At 56.7% G+C, this 19797-nt stretch overlaps 2 protein-coding genes across 4 annotated transcripts; one reads left to right on the forward strand and one right to left on the reverse strand.

The window, feature by feature from the left end:
• Position 1: 1 nt before the first annotated feature.
• On the reverse strand, positions 2 to 2117 carry FBXL15 (F-box and leucine rich repeat protein 15). Its single transcript, XM_036264554.1, has 4 exons — positions 2043 to 2117; positions 1717 to 1870; positions 888 to 1393; positions 2 to 428 (listed from the first exon to the last, which is right to left on the reverse strand). Exons 1-4 carry the CDS (start codon positions 2081 to 2083, stop codon positions 239 to 241), a joined length of 891 nt encoding a protein of 296 aa, XP_036120447.1. The 5' UTR covers positions 2084 to 2117; the 3' UTR covers positions 2 to 238.
• Positions 2118 to 4907: 2790 nt separating this feature from the next.
• Positions 4908 to 19795, forward strand: PSD (pleckstrin and Sec7 domain containing). Of its 3 annotated transcripts, XM_036264555.1 has the most exons (17): positions 4908 to 5022; positions 6189 to 6925; positions 7204 to 7306; positions 7797 to 8157; positions 8897 to 9337; positions 10521 to 10715; positions 10881 to 10961; positions 11146 to 11258; positions 11878 to 11936; positions 12033 to 12122; positions 15680 to 15723; positions 17141 to 17331; positions 17417 to 17487; positions 17592 to 17749; positions 17922 to 18066; positions 18354 to 18497; positions 18989 to 19795. In XM_036264555.1, the coding sequence occupies exons 2-17, from the start codon at positions 6272 to 6274 to the stop codon at positions 19217 to 19219; spliced, it is 3081 nt and encodes a 1026-aa protein (XP_036120448.1). In that variant the 5' UTR covers positions 4908 to 5022; positions 6189 to 6271; the 3' UTR covers positions 19220 to 19795. The 3 variants fall into 3 exon arrangements, with proteins under 3 accessions (XP_036120448.1, XP_036120449.1, XP_036120450.1); XM_036264556.1 differs by lacking the exon at positions 4908 to 5022 and having other exon boundaries at positions 6870 to 7306; positions 7921 to 8157; positions 18989 to 19498; XM_036264557.1 differs by lacking the exons at positions 4908 to 5022; positions 6189 to 6925; positions 7204 to 7306 and having other exon boundaries at positions 8060 to 8105; positions 18989 to 19498.
• The last annotated feature ends 2 nt before the right edge of the window (positions 19796 to 19797 follow it).

A 19797-nucleotide genomic window follows, 5' to 3' on the forward strand; every position in this document is an offset into this window, starting at 1 on the left:
TCTGATTATTTTTGCCCCAGAGCTGGGGTACTGTGTCCGTCTGACCTCTTACAACCTCACTTCCCCTTTCTCCAACAGGGCAGTGCCAGGTCTGGGGGGCGGGGCAAAAAGCTCTTTATTTGAAGTTCCAGGGTGGGGTAGGGCATTGGCCTCTCACCAGAGGCCCCCACAGTCATTTCCCTACAATTCATAGTCAGGCCCAGACACACAGTCCAGCTGTGCCTCATCAGTGGATGGATCAGACCTGCAGGTTGACAAAGGGTGCAAAGCCTGCCATGTCCTGTAGCAGCACCAGGGCCTGATGCAGCGGGGGTTCCACGTCGATGTCCACACCACGCTTCCGCAAGCGGCTCAGGCTGGGCTCAGCCACATGGTGGCAGTGCCGCACTCGAAGTGAGCGTAGCGCCGGGCAGTATTCCGCCAATGTCCTGGGGGAGGAGTGGGGTGAGGCTGAGGACAGGAAACCGCTACACCCATGGTAGGGGAAGCCAGCAATGCCCCTATGTATCCCACTATCTCGAGGCAAACTTTTTTCTTACATACACGATGGGAAGGGGGTCTGGGACAGGGCCATATGCTTAACGCCTCCAGTGAACTGGAGACTTACTGTCTCTTAAAGGGGTTACTGCTCCTCGGCTCCCTGGTTGAAAAAAAGCCAGAAATCTATGTACATGAAAACTGCCAGTGTGTAAGTGCTGGTTCAAGAAAGTTTCTAAATGGTGGGCTCTCTGGTCTAGGCAATCCCAGAGTATTTTCCTGTTCAGAATGGGGGTGCCATGGTAGCAGGACGATCCAAAAACCCCAGTTTTGCCTCTTGACTTCTGCCCACCCCTACCCCCAGAGGCTGACTGCCCTTCTCCCATCCCACTGACCCCAGGCCCAGGCACCTGACGCCATCGCTTCCGACTCGGAGGCAGCCTGTTAGGTCGAGGTGCTCGAGTTCCGGGCAGTTCCGAGCCAACTCCTGGACGGCGGCGTCCCCCACATTGGCGTTGACCGCCAGAGAGATGCTGCGGAGCCCAGCGCCGCGCCTTTGCACCAGGTACACGATGGCCTCATCCTTGAGCTGACGGCAGGCGGTGAGATCAAGCTCCTCAAGGGCTGGACAGCGGTCGGCGAGACCACGCAGCGCCAACCCATCTACCCAGTCACAGTGTGCAAGCGATAGGCGCTGCAAGCGGGGGCAGCCCTCCGCCAGCGCCCCCAGCGTGCGGCGGCTTAGTTGCCCGCAGCCAGCCAGGGCCACACTCCGCAGCTGCGGATTCCGCGCCAGCACGGGCACCAGATCCTCGTCCGACAACCATTCATGACACGGCGCCAGTGCCAGCTCCTTTAGCCTCTCGGCGTCCCGCAGCAGCCAGGCCAATGCGGCCCGCGGGATCTGCGGACCCACCTGCGGGCGGGGAGGCACCTTAACTCTTAGCTGGTGCCGGGGACGGGGCAGGCGCTGACTATCCGCCCCAGATGAGATCTTTTCTGGCAGCAGCCTGCCCTCAGGGGCTTGCGACCTGCCCTCCCAGGAGAGACCCTACGCGCTCTTTGGGTTAATACCCGGTACTCGTTCTTTGAGAGTACTTCCCGCTGGATGCATCGCTTCCCGGATACTCCTGGAGGGCCAAGGGGGTCGGGAAGGGCAGACAGGGGGACTGGGGACTGGGCTGGAGGTGGGGTGGGGGCGGTACCCAGATGGGGGCGGGGCTCCAGCCACCGGCTCACCTGAGCGGCGTCGAAGCTGCGTAGCCCCGCCAGGTGCAGCTGCACTAGGGCCCGAAAGGCACGGCTGACGCGCTGCAGCCGGAGCAGCTGGCACAGCGGAACCCGGCTCAGGACGTGTGGGAGCAGCACGTCTTCCCAGGGCAGGTCCAGGAGCCTGTGGGTAAAAGGGCGTTGGCGGCGGCGTCCATGGACTGCTGCTACCTACGAGACCGCCTCCGCTGTGCTCCTGCGCCCTGGCTCCTAAGAGCGACCCCCAAGCCGGGTCCCGGGTCAGCTTCTCTTCCCCAGGTCCTTTTCACTCTGTCGGCCCCTCCGGTGCTAGGTACCTGACGGCTCCGGGCTCTTGCTCCCCTCCGGACGGCTCCATCGGTGGCTCCTTCGGCTGTCTATTGCGCGTGCGCAGTAAGGTCTCGCTTTGACTTAGGAGCAGTGGCTGTGAACCCGCCTCCTTGGGCTGCAGTGACAGACCGATTCAATCGAGTGCCGTCTCACTGAGGATTCTATCTGAAAGCATTCCGGATGGATCCCGAAACTGAGGGTGGAACAGACCGTGTAATCTTAGATCTCGCCTTCTCCTCTGCAAGGCTTGAGACCGGAGTCTAAAGAACCCGACGATGCAGCAGACTGGTTTCTTTTACTCTCTGGGGCCTGTGGACCGCTCTGAGTGAAGTGGTGATGGGAGGAGCAAGAAAGGCCAAACGCAAAAGGGGCGGGGCCAGAACTCCAGGGTTCTAGGCTTACCCTCTGCCCTATGGTCTCTTTGGGGGACTTTGAAAAATGGGAAGAGACCTGGCCGGTATGGCTCAGTGGTGAGAGCATCAGCCCGCGGACCAAAGAGTTGCGGGTTTGATTCCGGTCTAGGGCACATACCTTGGTTGCAGTTCGGTCCTGCCCTGGTTGGGGTCGTGCAGGAGGCAACCAATCTGATGTGTCTCTCTCACATCAATGTTTCTCTCTCTTTCTACCCCTCCCTCCCACTATATCTGAAGATACATGGGTAAATATCCTCCAGTGAGGATTAAAGAAAAGAGCCCAGCTGATGTGGCTGAGTGGTTGAGTCGACCCATGCACCAGGAGGTACCCATGCACCAGGAGGTCGCCAGTTGGATTCCCAGTCAGGGCACATGCCCAGGTTGTGGGCCAAATCCCGGGGCGGGGGGGGGGGGATGCAGGAGGCGGCCAATTGATGCTCTCTCTCATCGATGTTGCTATCCCTCTCTCCCTAAAATCAATAAAGAGAAAAAATATTTTAAAAGAAAAATGGGAAGAAACTATTTAGGCTCTTACTGTCTGGCACGTAGTAGGTGCTCAATAATCATTGAATGAATTGAACAAGCGAAGCTAGAATTTTCTTCATCAAGCAAACTTGCCTAAAGCTCCCATTCCTGGTTAATTGTGAAGTATAGAGCTTTCCAACTCCTTCCACTCCCGGACGATTTGGAATAGGTTTACACCTGAAAGGAGAGATGTAGGACAGATTAAGAAGGACTACATCTGCTGCCGGGTCCCTTTCCTTCCCCAGGAGGTCCAGAGCCTTGAGAAGAATGCGTGCTCAGCTCAGCCCGCCAGGAGTACTGCTTCTTGGGGCAGAGGTGGGGGTTAATCGTGGGGTCTGGGTGTGGACTGCCCTGGTGCAGTGACACCTTTGAGCTCTGGGCTCAGACTCTGGGCCACCCTCTCACTGCGTCCCCAGGTGCTAGTTCCAGAGTCCGCTTCCTGGAGCACTGCTTTCTCATCACCCATTAATTAGTGGTGAGGTTGTGAAGGAGGCCGAGAACTACTGTTGTTGCTGAAAGTTGCCCCCCAGCAGGGTTGCCCTCTCCGTGCAACCTCTTCACCTGCCCCTTTATAATGAGAACTGCTTCCCATCCATTATCTCATCAGGGTTTCGGGCACCTCTGCAAGGTAGGCAAGTCTTGTGTTGTCACCCCACTTTAAAGATGAAACCAAGTCCCTAGGGAGGAAGCGCCTTGTCCAGGGTCAAGCGAGTCGGGATTAAAAAAACAAAAGCATCCTGGTTTTCCCAGAATTCTTTCCACACTCCTTCATCTCTCAGAGCAGAGCAAAGAGAGAAGCCAGTAGCAGGGAAGGACCAAAGAGGGTCAGCTTGGGTGAGGGACTTGCTTCTTCCTCAGCCTGCTTGCGGAGGGTATAGCTGGAAGGATCCACCTCTGCTAAAATAGAGCTACGTGGGCACCACCACCCCGGACAGCGCGCCTTCTCCCCCTCCCAGCTTTGTTAGCGCCCCTGCGCCTGCGCAGTGCGACAAATCTGGCGCTGTCCTTTTCAGCACCACGCGGACCCGGCGCCGCCCCTCCCAGCGGTGAGCCCCGCGCGTCCCTGCCTCGCACGTCCTCGCGCCCCCAGACCACCCAAACAGACCCCTTCTTCCTTCCAAGATCACCATCTGCCTGCCTTGGCTTTCCCTAGGAGAGCAGGTGCCATAGTAACTCTAGCTGTGCTTCCTTAAAAATAGGTGGGCCCCCTTTTACCTTGGCCAAGGGCACAAGTGTTGCCTGTCCCCACTACCTTCAGTCCTGGTGTCATCCCCTCTAACCTCTTACCCTTAAAAAGGCACCTAACTCAGGCATCAAGGAAGTTCTTCCTTAAGTCTGACTAATATCTCTCCTACTGCATCCTGGGCGAGTGGTCAGGGTTGCGTCTCCTGGGTCTGAGATTCAGAACCCTGAAGGGTTTGAGGTGGTGTACCCTAAGTCTCTCTTCCATATATCGATGGTCTCCTGGACTTAGGGGGCGGGTCCGGTCTGCACCTATACCGTGTGCTTGGCGCAGCCGCGTTCTCGTGGGGGCGGGAGCGCGTGTGGCATGTAACAGGTCATGTGGCAACCTCTTAAGGACATGCGTGAGGTCTGGAGCGGGACACGCGTGTGCAGCTGGGTCCTGCATGTGGCTCAGGGGGCAGTGGGCAAGAGGGACATGGACACAATTGGGATGGCTATGTGAGGGTTGGGGAAGAGAACCAGGGGTCCATACGTACCCCCCCGCCACCCCCCCCCCGTCAGGGGCGGGTCTCAGGTTGGCGGGAGAGCCCAGTGGGGACCTAACATCGAGAGCGGGGGCAGCTTCGCAGGCTCAGGGCACTGGGAGAGGGTGGGGGTGGGGGGATGGGGGTGGGATTAGCTCAGCCGGAGCCGGGCGTAGTGGGGAGGAGGGGGGACTGAGACGCGGGCAGGCCTGGAGAAAGCGGGAGAAAGCGGGAGCCAGCGGGAGCCGTGCTGCCTTCACAGCTGAACTGGGCCCAGCCTCTCCCCTCCCTCTGCTTACCCCAGCTCCAGGCCAACAGCGGTAAGTACTGAGGTGGCTGTAGTCCGGGCTGCACTAGGGATATGCTGGGCCTCAATTGAGCTCCAGGAACCAGACTAGCAGGGTTTCTGCTCCTGACCTCTGCCCCTACCCTGCATTACCACCAGAAGCCCCTTTAAGGTCCCTCCTGGGCTGCACAAGATCTGTCACCCCTGTGGGGAGAAGGGGAGGAGAGGATCTGGTGCAGCCTCCCCTTCCAGAGACCAGTGACTGGTGGGGGTTGGGAGAGAGGGTGTGTGTCCCTGCTTAAGTATGGGTGTGAATATGCATCTGTATGTGTAATTGTGACCAGTAGGTCTCTGTATCTGATATGCTTGTGTGTCTGTGAGCATTGGAGAATGAGGGTCCCTGTAGGTGTATTTGGATATCTCTTTGCGTGATCCTGTTTGATGACAGTGTGTGTGTAAAACAAGCATGTGCCTTTCCATTACACACATACTTGTTATGACTGTGAAAGTGTGTGAGGGTGTGTCTTTGAGCAATATGTATGTGTGCCTGTATCTGTGTGTGCTGGAAGGTGCAACCTATGAATGTGTTTAACTGCTACTGACATATTTGTCCTTAAGTATGTGTGTGTACATGAGTGTGTGTACTTGTATTAAGAATAAAAATGTCCCTTTCCCATTCCTCATGAATGTATTAGGGGTAGCAGCCTCTGTTTAGGCCTTTTTTCTCCCCTTCACCCTATGCCTCTCAGCTCCTTATGTTCCCTTCTCCAATTCTTCTTTTCTCTCTTTCCAGGGGGCCTGAATTGGGGCCTCCATAAGAGGAACTGTGGGGCACTCATGGCTACATAATAGTGATGGCTGGCTGACACTCCTGGTACAGAGGGTGGGGTACCAGGTCCCCACCCCCAAAATGCCACAGGGACTCTGGGCTCACTCAACTTCTGAACTAGTTTCCGCTCTCCTCCCAGGGTGATGCTTAGGGTCCCCAGGTAGAAGGAGAGGATCTAGGGGCTGGTTAGGGGCAACAATCTTTTCTCCTCAGGCCTCCATGGAAGTAGCCCAAGCAGGAGGCCATATTCCCAGGGTGGGCTAGGCCCCTGGTGCTCAGTGGCCCCAGTCAGCTTTCCCCTCCCTGTCTCTGCTCTCCAGCCCATCCAACTCCCTGGCAGTTCACCCCCTGCTCCCCTTCCTCTCTTGCAGGCCTGTCTGAAGAGCATGCTGCCCCCTCACTCCCTGCCTGGCCTCGCCATCCCTGCCCCCCCAGCCTGACCCCCGGCCCCAGCATGGCCCAGGGTGCCATGCGCTTCTGCTCGGAAGGTGACTGTGCCATCTCCCCACCACGATGCCCACGCCGCTGGCTCCCCGAAGGCCCTGTGCCCCAGAGTCCCCCAGCCAGCATGTATGGTAGCACAGGCTCCCTGTTACGGCGGGTGGCAGGTCCAGGTCCCCGAGGCCGGGAACTGGGACGTGTGACAGCACCATGTACGCCCCTGCGTGGATCCCCTTCATCTCGTGTTGCTCCCTCACCCTGGGCACCCTCTTCACCCACTGGGCAGCCTCCACCAGGGGCCCGGAGCTCTGTCGTCATATTTCGCTTTGTGGAAAAGGCCAGTGTAAGGCCACTGAATGGGCTACCTGCTCCTGGAGGCTTGAGTCGGAGCTGGGACCTGGGTGGGGTCTCTCCTCCCAGGCCCATTCCAGCCCTTGGGCCTGGCTCCAACCGGAAGTTGCGGCTGGAGGCGTCCACTTCAGACCCACTCCCTGCTGGAGGAGACTCAGCTCTCCCTGGCAGCCAGGGCCTTTTACATGGGCCACCAGCCCAACCTCAGGTTGGGGCCGATGGCCTTTACTCCTCTCTTCCTAATGGGCTGGGGGGGCCCTCTGAGCACCTGACCACACTGTTCCGAGGACCTGCTGACACTGGACTCCTGAAACAGGTATGCAACCTCCTTTGGGCTCCCTGGAACCCCAGAGTCCCAGTGAAGAGGAAAAACTTGGCTCCTCGGCAGTTTTGGCCCCATGGGCTAGACATTGAATCCAATTCTATTCTAAATCTGTCTCTTTCTTTCCTGCTGTGCTTGTTCCTGTCTCTGCACCTCTATCTCTGTCCCTGTGTGTTTTTCTTTCCTGTGTGTTTCTAACCCATGTCCTTTTGTCTTTGTATGTATGGCTTTATTACTGGGTGTCTGTGTCTATCTCTCCCTCCCTGGCTTAGGGGGACACCTGGTCCTCACCCCGGGAAGTCTCCTCTCATGCCCAGAGAATTGCTCGAGCTAAATGGGAATTCTTCTATGGCTCCTTGGCCCCCCCCAGCTCAGGTAAGGCCTGGGACAGAGGCAAGGGGAACAGGAGCAGTCCTCCACAGCAGCTGAGGTGTAGTAGGGAGCCTTCCTTTAAATCTCCCCCAGTCCTTTCCTGGGCTCTTGAGTCAGCCAGTGCTTCTCCAGGCCTCAATCTTTCCATCTGTGTTAGGGTGGAGGGGCTGGGGGATGGCAGCTGGGTTGGGTACCTACAGGAAGCTGGGTAATGGAAGGAGGGGATGGCAGGATATCAAGGTTCAGTCCTTGAAGTAGAAAAGAGACTGATCTCCCTCGGGCCCCTCAAAATTGTCTGACAAGAACTTAATTTGAAAAGAGCGCCACTGGTACCAGAAACAAGCTAAGTTTGTAGCAGGAGGAATGGTGGCTAGATAGTAAAAGAACTTCCTGCCAATATGAAGCAGTGGGGGTGAGGTCCTTCCTAGAACAGAGTCAGAACGGGAAGCTGACCTGGATAACCTCCTGACCAGGATGCCTGTGCATACTGCAGGTGCTAAGCCCCCAGAGCAGGCCCCCCCATCTCCACCTGGGGTGGGCTCAGGGCAGGGCTCTGGGGTGGCTGTGGGGCGAGCAGCCAAATACTCTGAGACCGACCTGGACACGGTGCCTCTGAGGTGCTACCGAGAGACCAACATCGATGAAGTGCTGGCTGAGCGAGAGGAGGCTGACTCAGCCATCGAGAGTCAACCCAGCTCTGAGGGCCTGCCTGGCACTGCCCGCCCACCTGCCCCACGTCCTGGCCCATGCCTTGGCCCTTGGCCCAGCCTGAGCAGTGGCAATGAGGAAGAGGATGAGGCAGGTGGGGAAGAGGATGTGGACGACGAGGTGTTTGAGGCCTTGGAGGGGGCCTGGTGAGTGGGGGAGTGGGAGAGGAAAGTGTCTTGCTCCTTCCCACTGGCCCAGAGGCAGAGCTGGGGTCAAAGGGACTGAAATAGAGATGAGGGTGGGACTGGGAGGGTCAGGACCAAGCTAGTGGTACCAACAGGGTGGTGTGGCAGGAGATTCTGGACAAAGGCCTGAGGCCTGGCAGAATACTGAGGACATGGGGGGCATCATCAAGAAGCCAGAAGGAGTAAAGGGAAGCCAGGATAGAAGAAGAAAGGGGTTCTAGTGAAGAACAGGGCTGAGTCAGAAGCCAGAGGCCAGAATTGAGCCTGGGGGTGTGGGAGCATCAATCCAGATTCTGGATCCTGGTGGGAGTGTGGGGGAATGTGGGGGTTTTCCTCTCCATCTCACACCACACTGCAGCCTGGAGCCTCATCTTCTTCTAAGATGTTGCCAGAAATAGAAATGGAATGGCAGGAGGGGAGAGGATCAGGGAGAAGGAGGAGAAAGGGAGATTAGCAGGGAGGGGGAGAGGAAGAGGATTGGGTGCTGGGGATGGATAGGGATGACATACCCTAGGGGCACTAAATAGCTTGGAGAACCTGTGGTAGGGAGCCCCTCTCCAGACGGCTTTTTAAAGGGGGTTGGGGTCCTGTGAAAAAGAGATGATAATCCCTTTCATAGAATCAGTATGAAAGTTCAATGAAATGCTACCTGAGAACTGTCCTCTGGGCCCCTGATCAGAGATTCTCCTTGTCCCTGCAGGCCAGGCACCCGGATGCCTCACCCTGGGCCTCTCAAGTCACCTGTGCCCTTTCTACCTGGGACCAGCCCCTCAGCTGATGGGCCTGACTCCTTCAGTTGTGTGTTTGAAGCCATCTTGGAGTCACACCGGGCCAAGGGCACCTCTTACACCAGCCTTGCCTCACTGGAGGCCCTGGCCTCACCTGGCCCAACCCAGAGCCCCTTCTTCACCTTTGATCTGCCTCCCCAATCCCCCATTCCCCAGCTTAATCCCCCTGCTCCAGCTCCCCTTGCCCCTCTTGAACCGGATTCTGGTACCAGTTCTGCTGCTGATGGGCCTTGGACACAGAGAGGGGAGGAAGAGGAGGCAGAGGCTGCAGCCAAGCAGGCCCCAGGGAGGGAGCCCCCTAGTCCCTGCCACTCAGAGGACAGCTTTGGGCTGGGGGCAGCACCCCTGGGCAGGTGAGTGATTCCTTTGGTTTCTCAGACCTAAGGCCCCGAGGGCTCCAGGAACAGCTGTTCCAAAGGACAGAGAGCCTGAGTGTGAAGATGTAGTTTATATTCCTGAACCCTGATAGGGGTGGACAGGGGATGCAGATGCCCTGTTTTCCCACTTGTAGGACTTTCCATTGGCTGTGATAGGTAGCCCCTTACAACCCACCACCTTGGTCTCAGATCCAATAAATTGAGAAACCACAATTCAAAATTGAAGGATGCCCAGGGGACACCCTTGTTTCTCTCCAAGAGGGCCCTTCCCTCCCCAGACAAGGCCTACAATCAGCCTAGAATTTTTGTGACCTTATACCCATCCAGCCTGGAGGCTTCTCCCAAAGATGCAACCACCAGCCTCTCCTGCTGCCTCCCTCCCATGCCACCTCCCCCTCCATGCAGGAGTCTCTCACCTTTCTCCAGGAAGTCCATTCATCAGTCTAACCTTTCTGCTCTCCCCTCTGCCAGCTACCCTCTCAATCATGGAAGCCATGGCAACAGGAAGGGGTGGCCAGGGATACAGAGTTGCCTAGCAACCAGGAGTTTCCAGCCTCTGTCTCTGGGTGACAGGTGGCTTTGCAAGTAGAGCAGCTGGGGTGGGAAGAAAAGGAGAGGAGGAGACAGGAGATGAGGGGGAGCACTTTGACCCATAGTCCCCTCTATCCCAGAACCTGCTTCTTTGTGAGTAGAACAGAAGGACTGAGGAGGAGGCTCCTCTCCCTAAAAGGTGGGAGGGGGAAAGACATAGGGTGGGAAGGTGTCCCTGTTGCCCTCAAATCTTTGACCATCTACTGTTCCTCCCTGACAGCCTATCTGTGCCACTCTTGCCCTTATCCTTAGTGATAGTAGACTATATTCTGAGTAGGACCAGTGTGGTGATGGGGAATCTATGTGGAACAGTAAACTTAGGGAGCTTTGGGGAAGCAGCCAGAATTCCTACAGGAGCAAAAGGGATGTGGGTTAGACCTGAGGCAGGACTTCCACATAGAGGTAGTAATGATGAAGAGAACCTGCACAATCTCCTTTGAAGAAATGAAAATGTCTTCCCCATGTCCCAGTCTCTTTTTCTCTGTCATCCTGGTCCGGAGGCAGAGGAAGGATCTGGATGGCCCCTGAGAATCTGCCCCACCTCTGAGCTGGTGTTCTACCCTGGCAGTGAACCACCCTTGAGCCAGCTGGTATCTGACTCAGACTCAGAGCTGGACAGCACAGAGCAGCTAGCCCTGGGAAGCACGGACACCTTGTCTAACGGGCAGAAAGCAGATCTGGAGGCTGCGCAACGTCTAGCTAAGAGGCTATACCGACTAGATGGCTTCAGGAAGGCTGATGTGGCCCGGCACTTGGGCAAGAAGTAAAGCCACTGGGTTGCAATTGAGAAGGGGGGGAGGGGAATGCATCTTGTGGGCATCACCTCCACATCCCCTCTATCTAATACCCCCAGGTTTCTAGGTAACCCCCACCTGGCCCCTTGACACTTCCTCCTGAGAATCTACCTGTCTCTCTGCCCTGCCCACAGCAATGACTTCAGCAAACTCGTAGCTGGAGAGTACCTCAAATTCTTTGTGTTCACTGGCATGACTCTGGACCAAGCTCTCAGGTGGGTGTTCAGCTTTCTGAGGGCAGCCCCAGCTCTCCCTGCCTGGTGTGCAAAGCCTCAGCTATGCCTCATCTGAGCCCCTGTACCTCTCCTAAGCTGCCCTGACATCACCCTTCCCAAGAACCAGGGCTACCTGATAAGAGGACCTTGGGTGGGGATGACATGCTCCTTCCCTCCTCCCCAGGGTGTTTCTGAAGGAGCTGGCCTTAATGGGTGAGACCCAGGAACGGGAGCGCGTGCTGGCCCACTTCTCCCAGAGATACTTCCAGTGCAATCCTGGAGCTCTGTCATCAGAGGGTGAGGAGGCCAGTGGCTGGTCACTGAGGCAAATGGGCACTGTGTGTGTGCATAGGAGTATGTGTGCAGGAATGAACCAATGCACGAGTTTGCAGGCATGGGAAAATATATGTGTGTAGACAATGCTGACATGGCTACATGGATGTGGAACTGTGCATGTGGGCAGGCATATTGTTAGGGTCTAGCATGTGTTGTGAATAGGCAGGTGGTAGGTGTGTTTGCATATTGTTGTTCACATATATGTGCACAACAGTGCTTGGCTTGAGTGGGGATTCTGTTTGGCTGCACTGGTCAGTATAACTGTGTGAGGGCTACTTGTTTGTTTAGTGCAGAGACAGAGGCATTTGGGTGTTGCCAGGCAAGCAGTGGACAGCCCCCAGCACCTGAAAGAGCTAGGGAGGGTGGCCTGAGAAGAGGGTGAGGTCGCTTCTGAGAATCTGCTAGAAGAGAGAAATTTTTGCTTGGTGAATGGTTCACTAATAAGCTGCAGGATTTATAAAAGTGTGGTTTTGGGCCAAAGGGGTCCTCAAGGGGACAGGGGATGAGCTGGAAGTCTGAGGAAGTGAGCTGTGGGAAGTCTCTGGGAGGTGGTGGAGGCTGAATGTGAACTGTACCCTAGATGGTGCGCACACGCTGACCTGTGCCCTCATGCTACTGAACACCGATCTCCATGGCCACGTGAGTGGGGTCTGGCGGGAAGGAACCCAGAAAACAGGCCCTGTCCAGAGACTTCAAGAGCCACCCAGATTCACAGGCCTCTGTTCCCTCCCTTAGAACATCGGGAAGCGCATGACCTGCGGAGACTTCATCGGGAACCTTGAGGGCCTCAACGAAGGCGGCGACTTCCCCAGGGAGCTGCTCAAGGTGGGGGGCGGGGCAGGGTTCAGGTAACTGGAGGGGAGGGATAGGGGATCTGTCGGGGAGTGTCAGAGGAGCCAGCCTCTGGAGCCTGGGCTCTGGTGACTCAGCCTGTGTACCGCCCCTTCCCCCTAGCCTCATAGGCAGGCTCTCCAGAACATGCGCACTGGAGTGCATTCCGGGCTGCAGAAGGCTCTCTTAAAAAATGCTCCATCTGGCGGCCCGGGACCCTGCATTTGTCTTCATCAGTGCCCTCCTCTTGTGTTCACTGATGATGGGAGGAGTCCCTGCGTGGGGGTGAGGGGTGGGGTATGCAGGCAGGCATACTGCTTCCCTCTTCCGCCTCCACTCCCCTACCTCAGGGTTTACTGTCACAAAGGCCATTCTGGTACCGCGGCACAGGAGGCGGAGGTGGTGGAACCTGAGAGGGACAAAGACTTTTCCACGTTCTGGCAGAGAGTTAGCGCCAAACTGGAACTAGACATTATACTTCTGGCTATTTGGTGCGAGGGCCTGAGCCCAGGCCCCTTGAGGGGTTAGTTACCGTGGGGCTGGTAGGATGGGAGGAGGAGGGGTATCTGGTCCGTGGGTTCACTCCTCTCCCTGATTGGTGAAGTTTCATCCAGGGAGGCTTGGACTCACTTGAAACCCCCAGGGCTGGCAAAGGGGTCTCTGGGCCACCACAGAAATATGACTGCACAGGAGTATCCTTAGGCTTGGGCTGTGCTGGATTTCTGAGTTTGGGAATGTATCTGAGTGGGGGTATCCATTGGGAGTTGGGGGAATGCTTGAGTTGAGTTGTGTATGTATGATTTAGGGTGTCGGTGAATCAATGGGCTTTGTCTGATTTGGGGTATGTTTGTGCGTTAGGGCTTATGTATGATATAGAGTGTGTGTCTGACTTGGGGTGTAAGTTGGGTATTTATGTGGTTGGGGTTTACATCTATGAATTGGCGGTCTGATTTATGACAAGTGTCCATGAGTAGAGGGTATATGTTTGTGAGTTGATGATAGTAAATTTTGAGGTTTGCATCTGAATTTGTAGTGTCCATGAGTTGGAGTGAATGTGAATCGGTGCGCCTGGTTAGTTAAGGTGTCTGTCTGTAAACTGGTGTGTGTGTACTTGAGTTGAGGTATACACACGGGTGTTTGCGGTATCTGCAAATCGGTGAGTTGGATGAGGCCAGTGCGATTCCCAGGCTGCTTCCATCCTGAGCGCCTTCTCGCTTCCGGCTCATTAAAAAAAAAAGAAAGAAAAGAAAAGGCAGCCAAGAGGCGTTTGGCGATCTCTCCTCCCCCCCCCTCCCCTCCCTTCTCCTCCCCTCCCCTCCCTAAACCTGACGAGCCTGCAGAAGGCTCTAGACCCTACGGGGTCCACCCACCTTCACAGCCGGGGGCCTCGGGGCTCCCAGTGCCGCCCCCACTCCCCAGAGCAGCCCGCCCCCACGCAGGTGCTCCTCACTGGCCTCCATTTTGTGCAGTCCCCGCCTCAGCCCTCGCCCTCCCTTCCCCCTCGGCGGCCCCCTCCCGCTCGCCAAGCTGCGGAGTCGACATTGCCGCCGCCGCGGTCGTGTGTCGGTGGGAGCCGGGCCGGCCGCTCGCGCCGGCTGTCGGCTGTCGGCTGTCGGCTGTCGGGGAAGCCGTCCGCTGGCCGTCCGGGCCGAAGGCGGGCGGGGGCATGGCTGGGGGCCACGGCGCGCCGGCCGGGCCAGCATGATCGGCGTCAACAGCATCCACAGCAGCGCCGGGCGGCTGCGCTCGCGCTCGCTGTGCTCCGTGCGCTACGGGCGCACCCACCGCGGCGCCGAGACCCTTTGCTACGGCTGGCCGCAGCGCTCGCGCAGTCTCAAGCCCGTGCTCTACACCGACCTGGTGGTCAGCCGCCTGCAGAGCCGCAAGAAGAAAAAGGCGGTGAGGGCGTCGGGGCTGCGACCCACGTCAGGCTGGGGGACACCGAGGAGGGGGTTGCTAGGGCGGTGCCGCTGAGGGGGCGGCTGGAGGGAGGCACCTTAGGCAGCTCGAGCTGAGGGGGGCATCGTTGAGGCCGAGAGGGGAGCCTAGCAGGGATGGAGCCCATGGGTAGCCAAGGGCGGGCATGGATTGGACGAGGAAGAGCACAGACCCTCTGATCACGGTGGACATCTCAAACTAAAGGGACTTTTGGTCCTTTAGACGGGAGCATGACTTGGGGCTCACGGATGTGGTTTAGGACTTAGGCAGGAAGATGTGGTTGGGGGCCAAAAGGGGCAGGGGATTAACTGGAAAGCTGGAGACAAGGATTTTAGGTTGGATGTCAACGGCCACTTCAGCCTCCTGGCCAGGGAGTTGGAGAGTGAGGGTTTAGAGTCCAAGCTATGCTGGGTTTGGGCTGGGTGTGTGCTGGGAAGCTACGTGTGCATAAGCCTGGATTATGCTGTGTGGGGGCTGGAGGCTGTTTACTGTACCCTGGACAGGATGTGCCCATGTGGGCTGTTTGGCATGGCCGTGGGCAGTGAGAGAATTAGAGACCACGGTGTGTTGGAGGGCGGTTGTGTCCCATTACAGAGAAGGTGCCAGCGTCACCACTGCACCCAGCTCACACGCAGACAGCATCACACGCCACACACTTAGTCTAAAACGCACATGCTGGGGACACACCCACTCACAGACACTAGGTTGGAAGCACCCCCGACGTGGGAGGCCCTAGTGTCGACCCATGTTGCAGGCCACTCCCAAGAAGAGGGGTCTCCCACGCTGCTCCTATAGCCCATTCTCTCCTCTGCCCATCCCAAGGCCCCCACCTGATCCCCCAGGCCAACTGTACCCAGGGAAATTGACTGGTTAGAAATTGACAGGGAGTTTGGGGTGTGCAGGGTTTGGAAGCTAAAACTACTGCCTTTTAAACTAATGTTCACTCCCCAGTAACATGAAGTGTGGGAGTGGGCTGGGGCTGGACCACCTTGGCATTTGGCTTGGTGGGGTAATCTGAGTTTGGGGAAGGTTTCAGCTTCCTCTGGAGTTGGGAGCCATCAGAGTGTGTTCTCATTAGCCAAGGAAGGAAGTGATGGTGAGTTCCCATTCCTGGGCCTCAGTTTCCCCCTATGCTCTGTGTGATTTTGTCCTGTGGAACAGGCCCAAAGCACATGTTTGGGAAAAGGGGAGCTTCTTGGGCTGCTCCTTTCCATTTCCTCCAGAGCTGTGCTTCTCCCACTCAGGATCTGAGCAGGATGATCTCTTAACAATAACAACAGTAAAGATAATAATAGCAGTTGCCATTTATTGTACATCAGTTATATGCCAGTATTCCCTGTGTTAATTGCTTGCCCTTCATTAAACATGCGGTACCATGTTCTTCCTCATGGATACTAGTTTAAAGTCATGCAGCTGAAATGGCAGAGCTGGGCCCAGGTCCTAGCACTGTTCCAGAGCCTGTGTTCTTGGTCATTACATCCTGCTTCCCTCTCCCTCAGTTCTGTCTTTTCCCCCAGGTTGGGAGGGAGGGCTCTGAGCTCTGGCACTAGGGTACATGGTGTACCTTCCGTTAGGATTGACCCACACTGCCCTGATTTGTTTTTCCTTTCCAGGCCTTGTACAGCTCCATCAAGAATGAAAAATTGCAATGGGCCATGTGAGTCCTGGGGCTGTGCAGTGGGGGTGAGGATGTGGGGGTGGGGAAAGGTCTGCCTGGAGGGGTGGAGAGAGCTAAGATGAGCCCTGTGAGTCTTAGGGCTGTGGAACAGGGGAGGTGGGTAAGGCCATGTGAGGCAGTGAAGTGGCCTCACTTCCTTCTTTGGAGATGCCTGCCTGGACTTGGAGTTCTGTCTTGTCTCTAGTTGGGTTGTTATGACAAACTGAGTTGGGGTAAGTGGCCACAGTCAGTTGGCCTGGGAGGAAGGGTGCAGAAGGGAAGGTCCCTTGGCAACCCTAGTGGGAAAACAGGTCTCTGGAGGTAGGAACTTGGGCAAGTAGCATGAGAGCTCTCTCGTGGGTCCTAGGGAGCCAGTGTCACAGAACAAGGGACCACATTGTTTACTCTTATAGCCCCAGTGGAAACATAAACTCAGAGTAATTCTTGGAAGAGTCCAGTCTGAGACAGAAGGTCCAGTTTTAGCTTAAGGCCCCCAGTCTGAGGGTAGAGCCCTTAACTAAACAGTCAATAGATCACTCATTTCTGGTATCTCCTGAGAGTCCAGTCACTGGTCGGTTTAGCTGGGAGCTCCCAGTAGGTGGGAGAGAATACCTCAGAGGGGGCAGAGCTCAGGACTGGGGTGCAGGGAAAGCTTCTTGGAGGATTGGGACTTGGGGGCAAGCCTTGAAAGAGGGGAAGAGAAAGGGGGAAGTTGATATTTGGGAAGCAAATATGTGGTGGCTGAAATGAGTATGGGGTGGGGAAAGCAAGAGGATTGGAGAGTGGAAGGAGAGTGTTGGCGGGGATGTATTATAAGCTCCATGTGGGAGGCAATAGGGAGCTTGCAGGTTCTTGAGCAGGAAGTGGCCAGACAGAATCAGACTTTTCAGATGATACCTGATAGAGCCTGCAGACTAGGATGTACTAGGGGACTACTAGGAAGCAGCTACTTCTGCTACCATTTAGCCAATAAGCTGTGAGCTGGTGCTGGGTGTGGTTGCGACAGCTGATTCAGACATGTGTCTGTCCTGATAAAGAAGGGCGTGAGGTTTGGGGGTGTTTGTGTGTGCAGAAGTGGAGAGGATGGGGTTTGTTATATAGGAGAGGAAGAAGGGACAGACATGGCCCTACCCTTGGGGCTCTAATCTGAGGGAGGAGCCATGCTGCCTCATGGAGCCCTGATCTAAGTGGAGAGACATAGCTACCCTCTGGGGAGACCTGGTCTGAGGTGGGAGCCATGGTTCAAGGTGCCTCAGGTTGAGGGAGCAACACCCTTTGAGAGCAGCAGTCCGTGTCCCCCCCCTCCCCATCTCGACAAACACTGGAGAGGCTTTTTCTGGCTGGGTAGAGGCCAGGATTGAAAGAGGGGGGTGTGTGGCTTCATGGCCAGCCCCCTCTGAGGTGATCACACTTGCAGAGACGAGGAGGAGCTGAGACGCTCTCTGTCTGAGTTGGCCGACCCCAACCCCAAGGTCATCAAGAGGGTCAGCGGGGGCAGTGGCAGCGGCTCCAGCCCTTTCTTGGACCTGACTCCAGAGCCCGGGGCCGCCGTCTACAAGCACGGGGCCCTGGTGCGAAAGGTGCACGCAGACCCTGACTGCAGGAAGAGTACGTGGCCTGGTGGAAGGGTCTGGGGAATGGATGGGAGTGGGCCTGTCCCAGTCCTTCTGTGACCTGTATTCCTTCTCCCCAGCACCTCGGGGCAAGCGGGGCTGGAAGAGCTTTCATGGGATACTCAAGGGCATGATCCTCTACCTGCAGAAGGTTCGGAGCCAGCCCAAGGGGTGGCGGCTGAGCTGGCTCAGGGGAGTGGGGCTGGGCTGGGCCAGGCTACAACTGTGGCCAGGACAAGATGGGCACTCCTGCAGGAGGAGTACCAGCCTGGGAAGGCCCTATCAGAGGCAGAGCTTAAGAATGCCATCAGCATCCACCATGCATTAGCCACTCGCGCCAACGACTATAGCAAGAGGCCCCATGTCTTCTACCTGCGCACAGCTGACTGGCGGGTCTTCCTCTTCCAGGCTCCGTGAGTGTCTTCCTCCTGCTCATCCCAGACCCCTTTTCTCTACTCCCAGTTCACTCCCCTCCCTTGTTCCTGGATTGATTCTTTCCTTCTCAGGTCACATCCTGAGCCAGGACTGGTACTCGTGGATAGGAATCTAGTGCCCAGGTCACAAGTAGCTGTGCTGTCTTCTCAGGAGCCTGGAGCAGATGCAGTCCTGGATCACTCGCATCAATGTGGTAGCTGCCATGTTCTCTGCACCCCCCTTCCCAGCTGCTGTTAGTTCCCAGAAGAAGTTCAGCCGCCCTCTGCTGCCCAGCGCTGCCACCCGCCTCTCCCAGGTACTCCCAGCTCTGCCCAACTGGGCAGTGGGATGGAGTAGGGCAGGCTCAGGCCAACTGCAGTCACAGCTGCTGGCTGTGATTATGTAAATGTCCACTGCACCAGGACACTGGTCATGGGCGGGGGTTGAGTGGAGGCTGAAACCCAGCCTCCACTCCACCTACTATGCTGTGAATCCAGACATGGTACTTTGTTCATCCTAAGGAAGGAGTACTTTTTAAATAAACTTGTGCAAAGGCACTGTATATTCTAGAGTAACCCTGACCATGCTCCCTCTGGCCTCTAGGAGGAGCAGGTGCGGACCCACGAGGCCAAGCTGAAGGCCATGAAAAGTGAGTTGCGGGAGCACCGGGCTGCCCTACTGGGCAAGAAAGCCCGGGGCAAGGAGGCTGAAGAGCAGCGACAGAAGGAGGCCTACCTGGAGTTTGAGGTGAGCCTACTGGCCCCGGGCTCCTATGTGCTATCTATTTCCGTTAGCAGGACCTCTGTTTCCCAATACAGACTCAGTCTAGTTTAGTTTAGGGCATGGACTTCTAAGAGTGGGACCAGCTGGTGACCTTGGGCAGATTGCTTAATCCCTCTCAACTTTAGTTTCCTCTTCCCTGGGACAAGGGGACTGTTCTGTACTCACTAGGGTAATGAAGTGAGATGTCTGTCAAGTGCTCAGTTTTTCCAACCCTGGTAAAGACTTAAGAAACATTGGCTGTTACAAATGGCAATCTTGAGAGCCCATAGAGGGTCACCAACCTACCATGGGATCATGTCAGAGTCCTTGGGGGCTTTGGGGGCTACAGAAGTGGGCAAGAACCTGCCATCTCCTAGCCTTCGTTGGTGTCCCTCCCTGGTCCAGATGGGGTAGAGATGAGGTGGGATGGGCAGAGGGTGGAGAGTCGGCTCACAGCCCCTGCCCCTCTGCCTTAGAAATCCCGCTATGGCACATACGCAGCACTGCTTCGGGTCAAGCTGAAGGCGGGCAGTGAAGAGCTGGACACGGTAGAGGCAGCATTGGCCCAGGCTGGGAGCAGAGAGGATGGAGTCCCCTCTCCTCACTCAAGTCCCTCCCTGCAGCCCAATATCTCCAGCCAGCCCCGGGCTCAGTGTCATGGCTCAGAGCCTCAGGCAGGGGCAGGCAGTGGGCGTCGGAAGCCCTGAGTTGGGGGTGAGAATGTGTGTGGGGGGGTGCCCGCTGGGCACCTGCATGACATAGCCCTGCCTGAGCCCGGGCCGGCCTCGGGCGACCCCTGAGGGCCCCTCAGCCCAGGGCCCTACCGCGCCGGACGCGGTGTCCGGGGCAGTGCAGGGCTAGGGCATGGGCCTCAGGAGCCTAGGCTTAGGGCCCCTCTGAGACCCCCATTTTGTGATAATGTTTTGCACTTTTTCGTACTGGGGGCTGGGGTGGGAGGGGCCAGGGCCCCTGGACTTTTGATGCTTTTTTTTGTGGGGGAGGCCTGACAACATTTCCGCTTTCTGCTGAGACCACCCCCACCCCTGACACCAGCAATCCTCCTCCATCCTGGGGCCTGGCTCACACAGAGGCCAGGAGTTGGGGGTGAGCTGGTTTTCCTTTCTCCTGAGGGCTCACCTTCTCTCTTCCCAGAGGTGGAGGACGGGTGTTCATGCCCAGGTCCCTATACACAGGCCAGGGACAGCATGGCCTTGCTTTCCCTCCTTCAGTGGGCCCTGCCCTTTATACAGCCTCCATCCCCATTAAAACTGCTCTGGACTTGCTG

This window comes from Molossus molossus, unplaced genomic scaffold (assembly GCF_014108415.1).
Source record: "Molossus molossus isolate mMolMol1 unplaced genomic scaffold, mMolMol1.p scaffold_m16_p_17, whole genome shotgun sequence".
Lineage (NCBI taxonomy): Eukaryota > Metazoa > Chordata > Mammalia > Chiroptera > Molossidae > Molossus > Molossus molossus.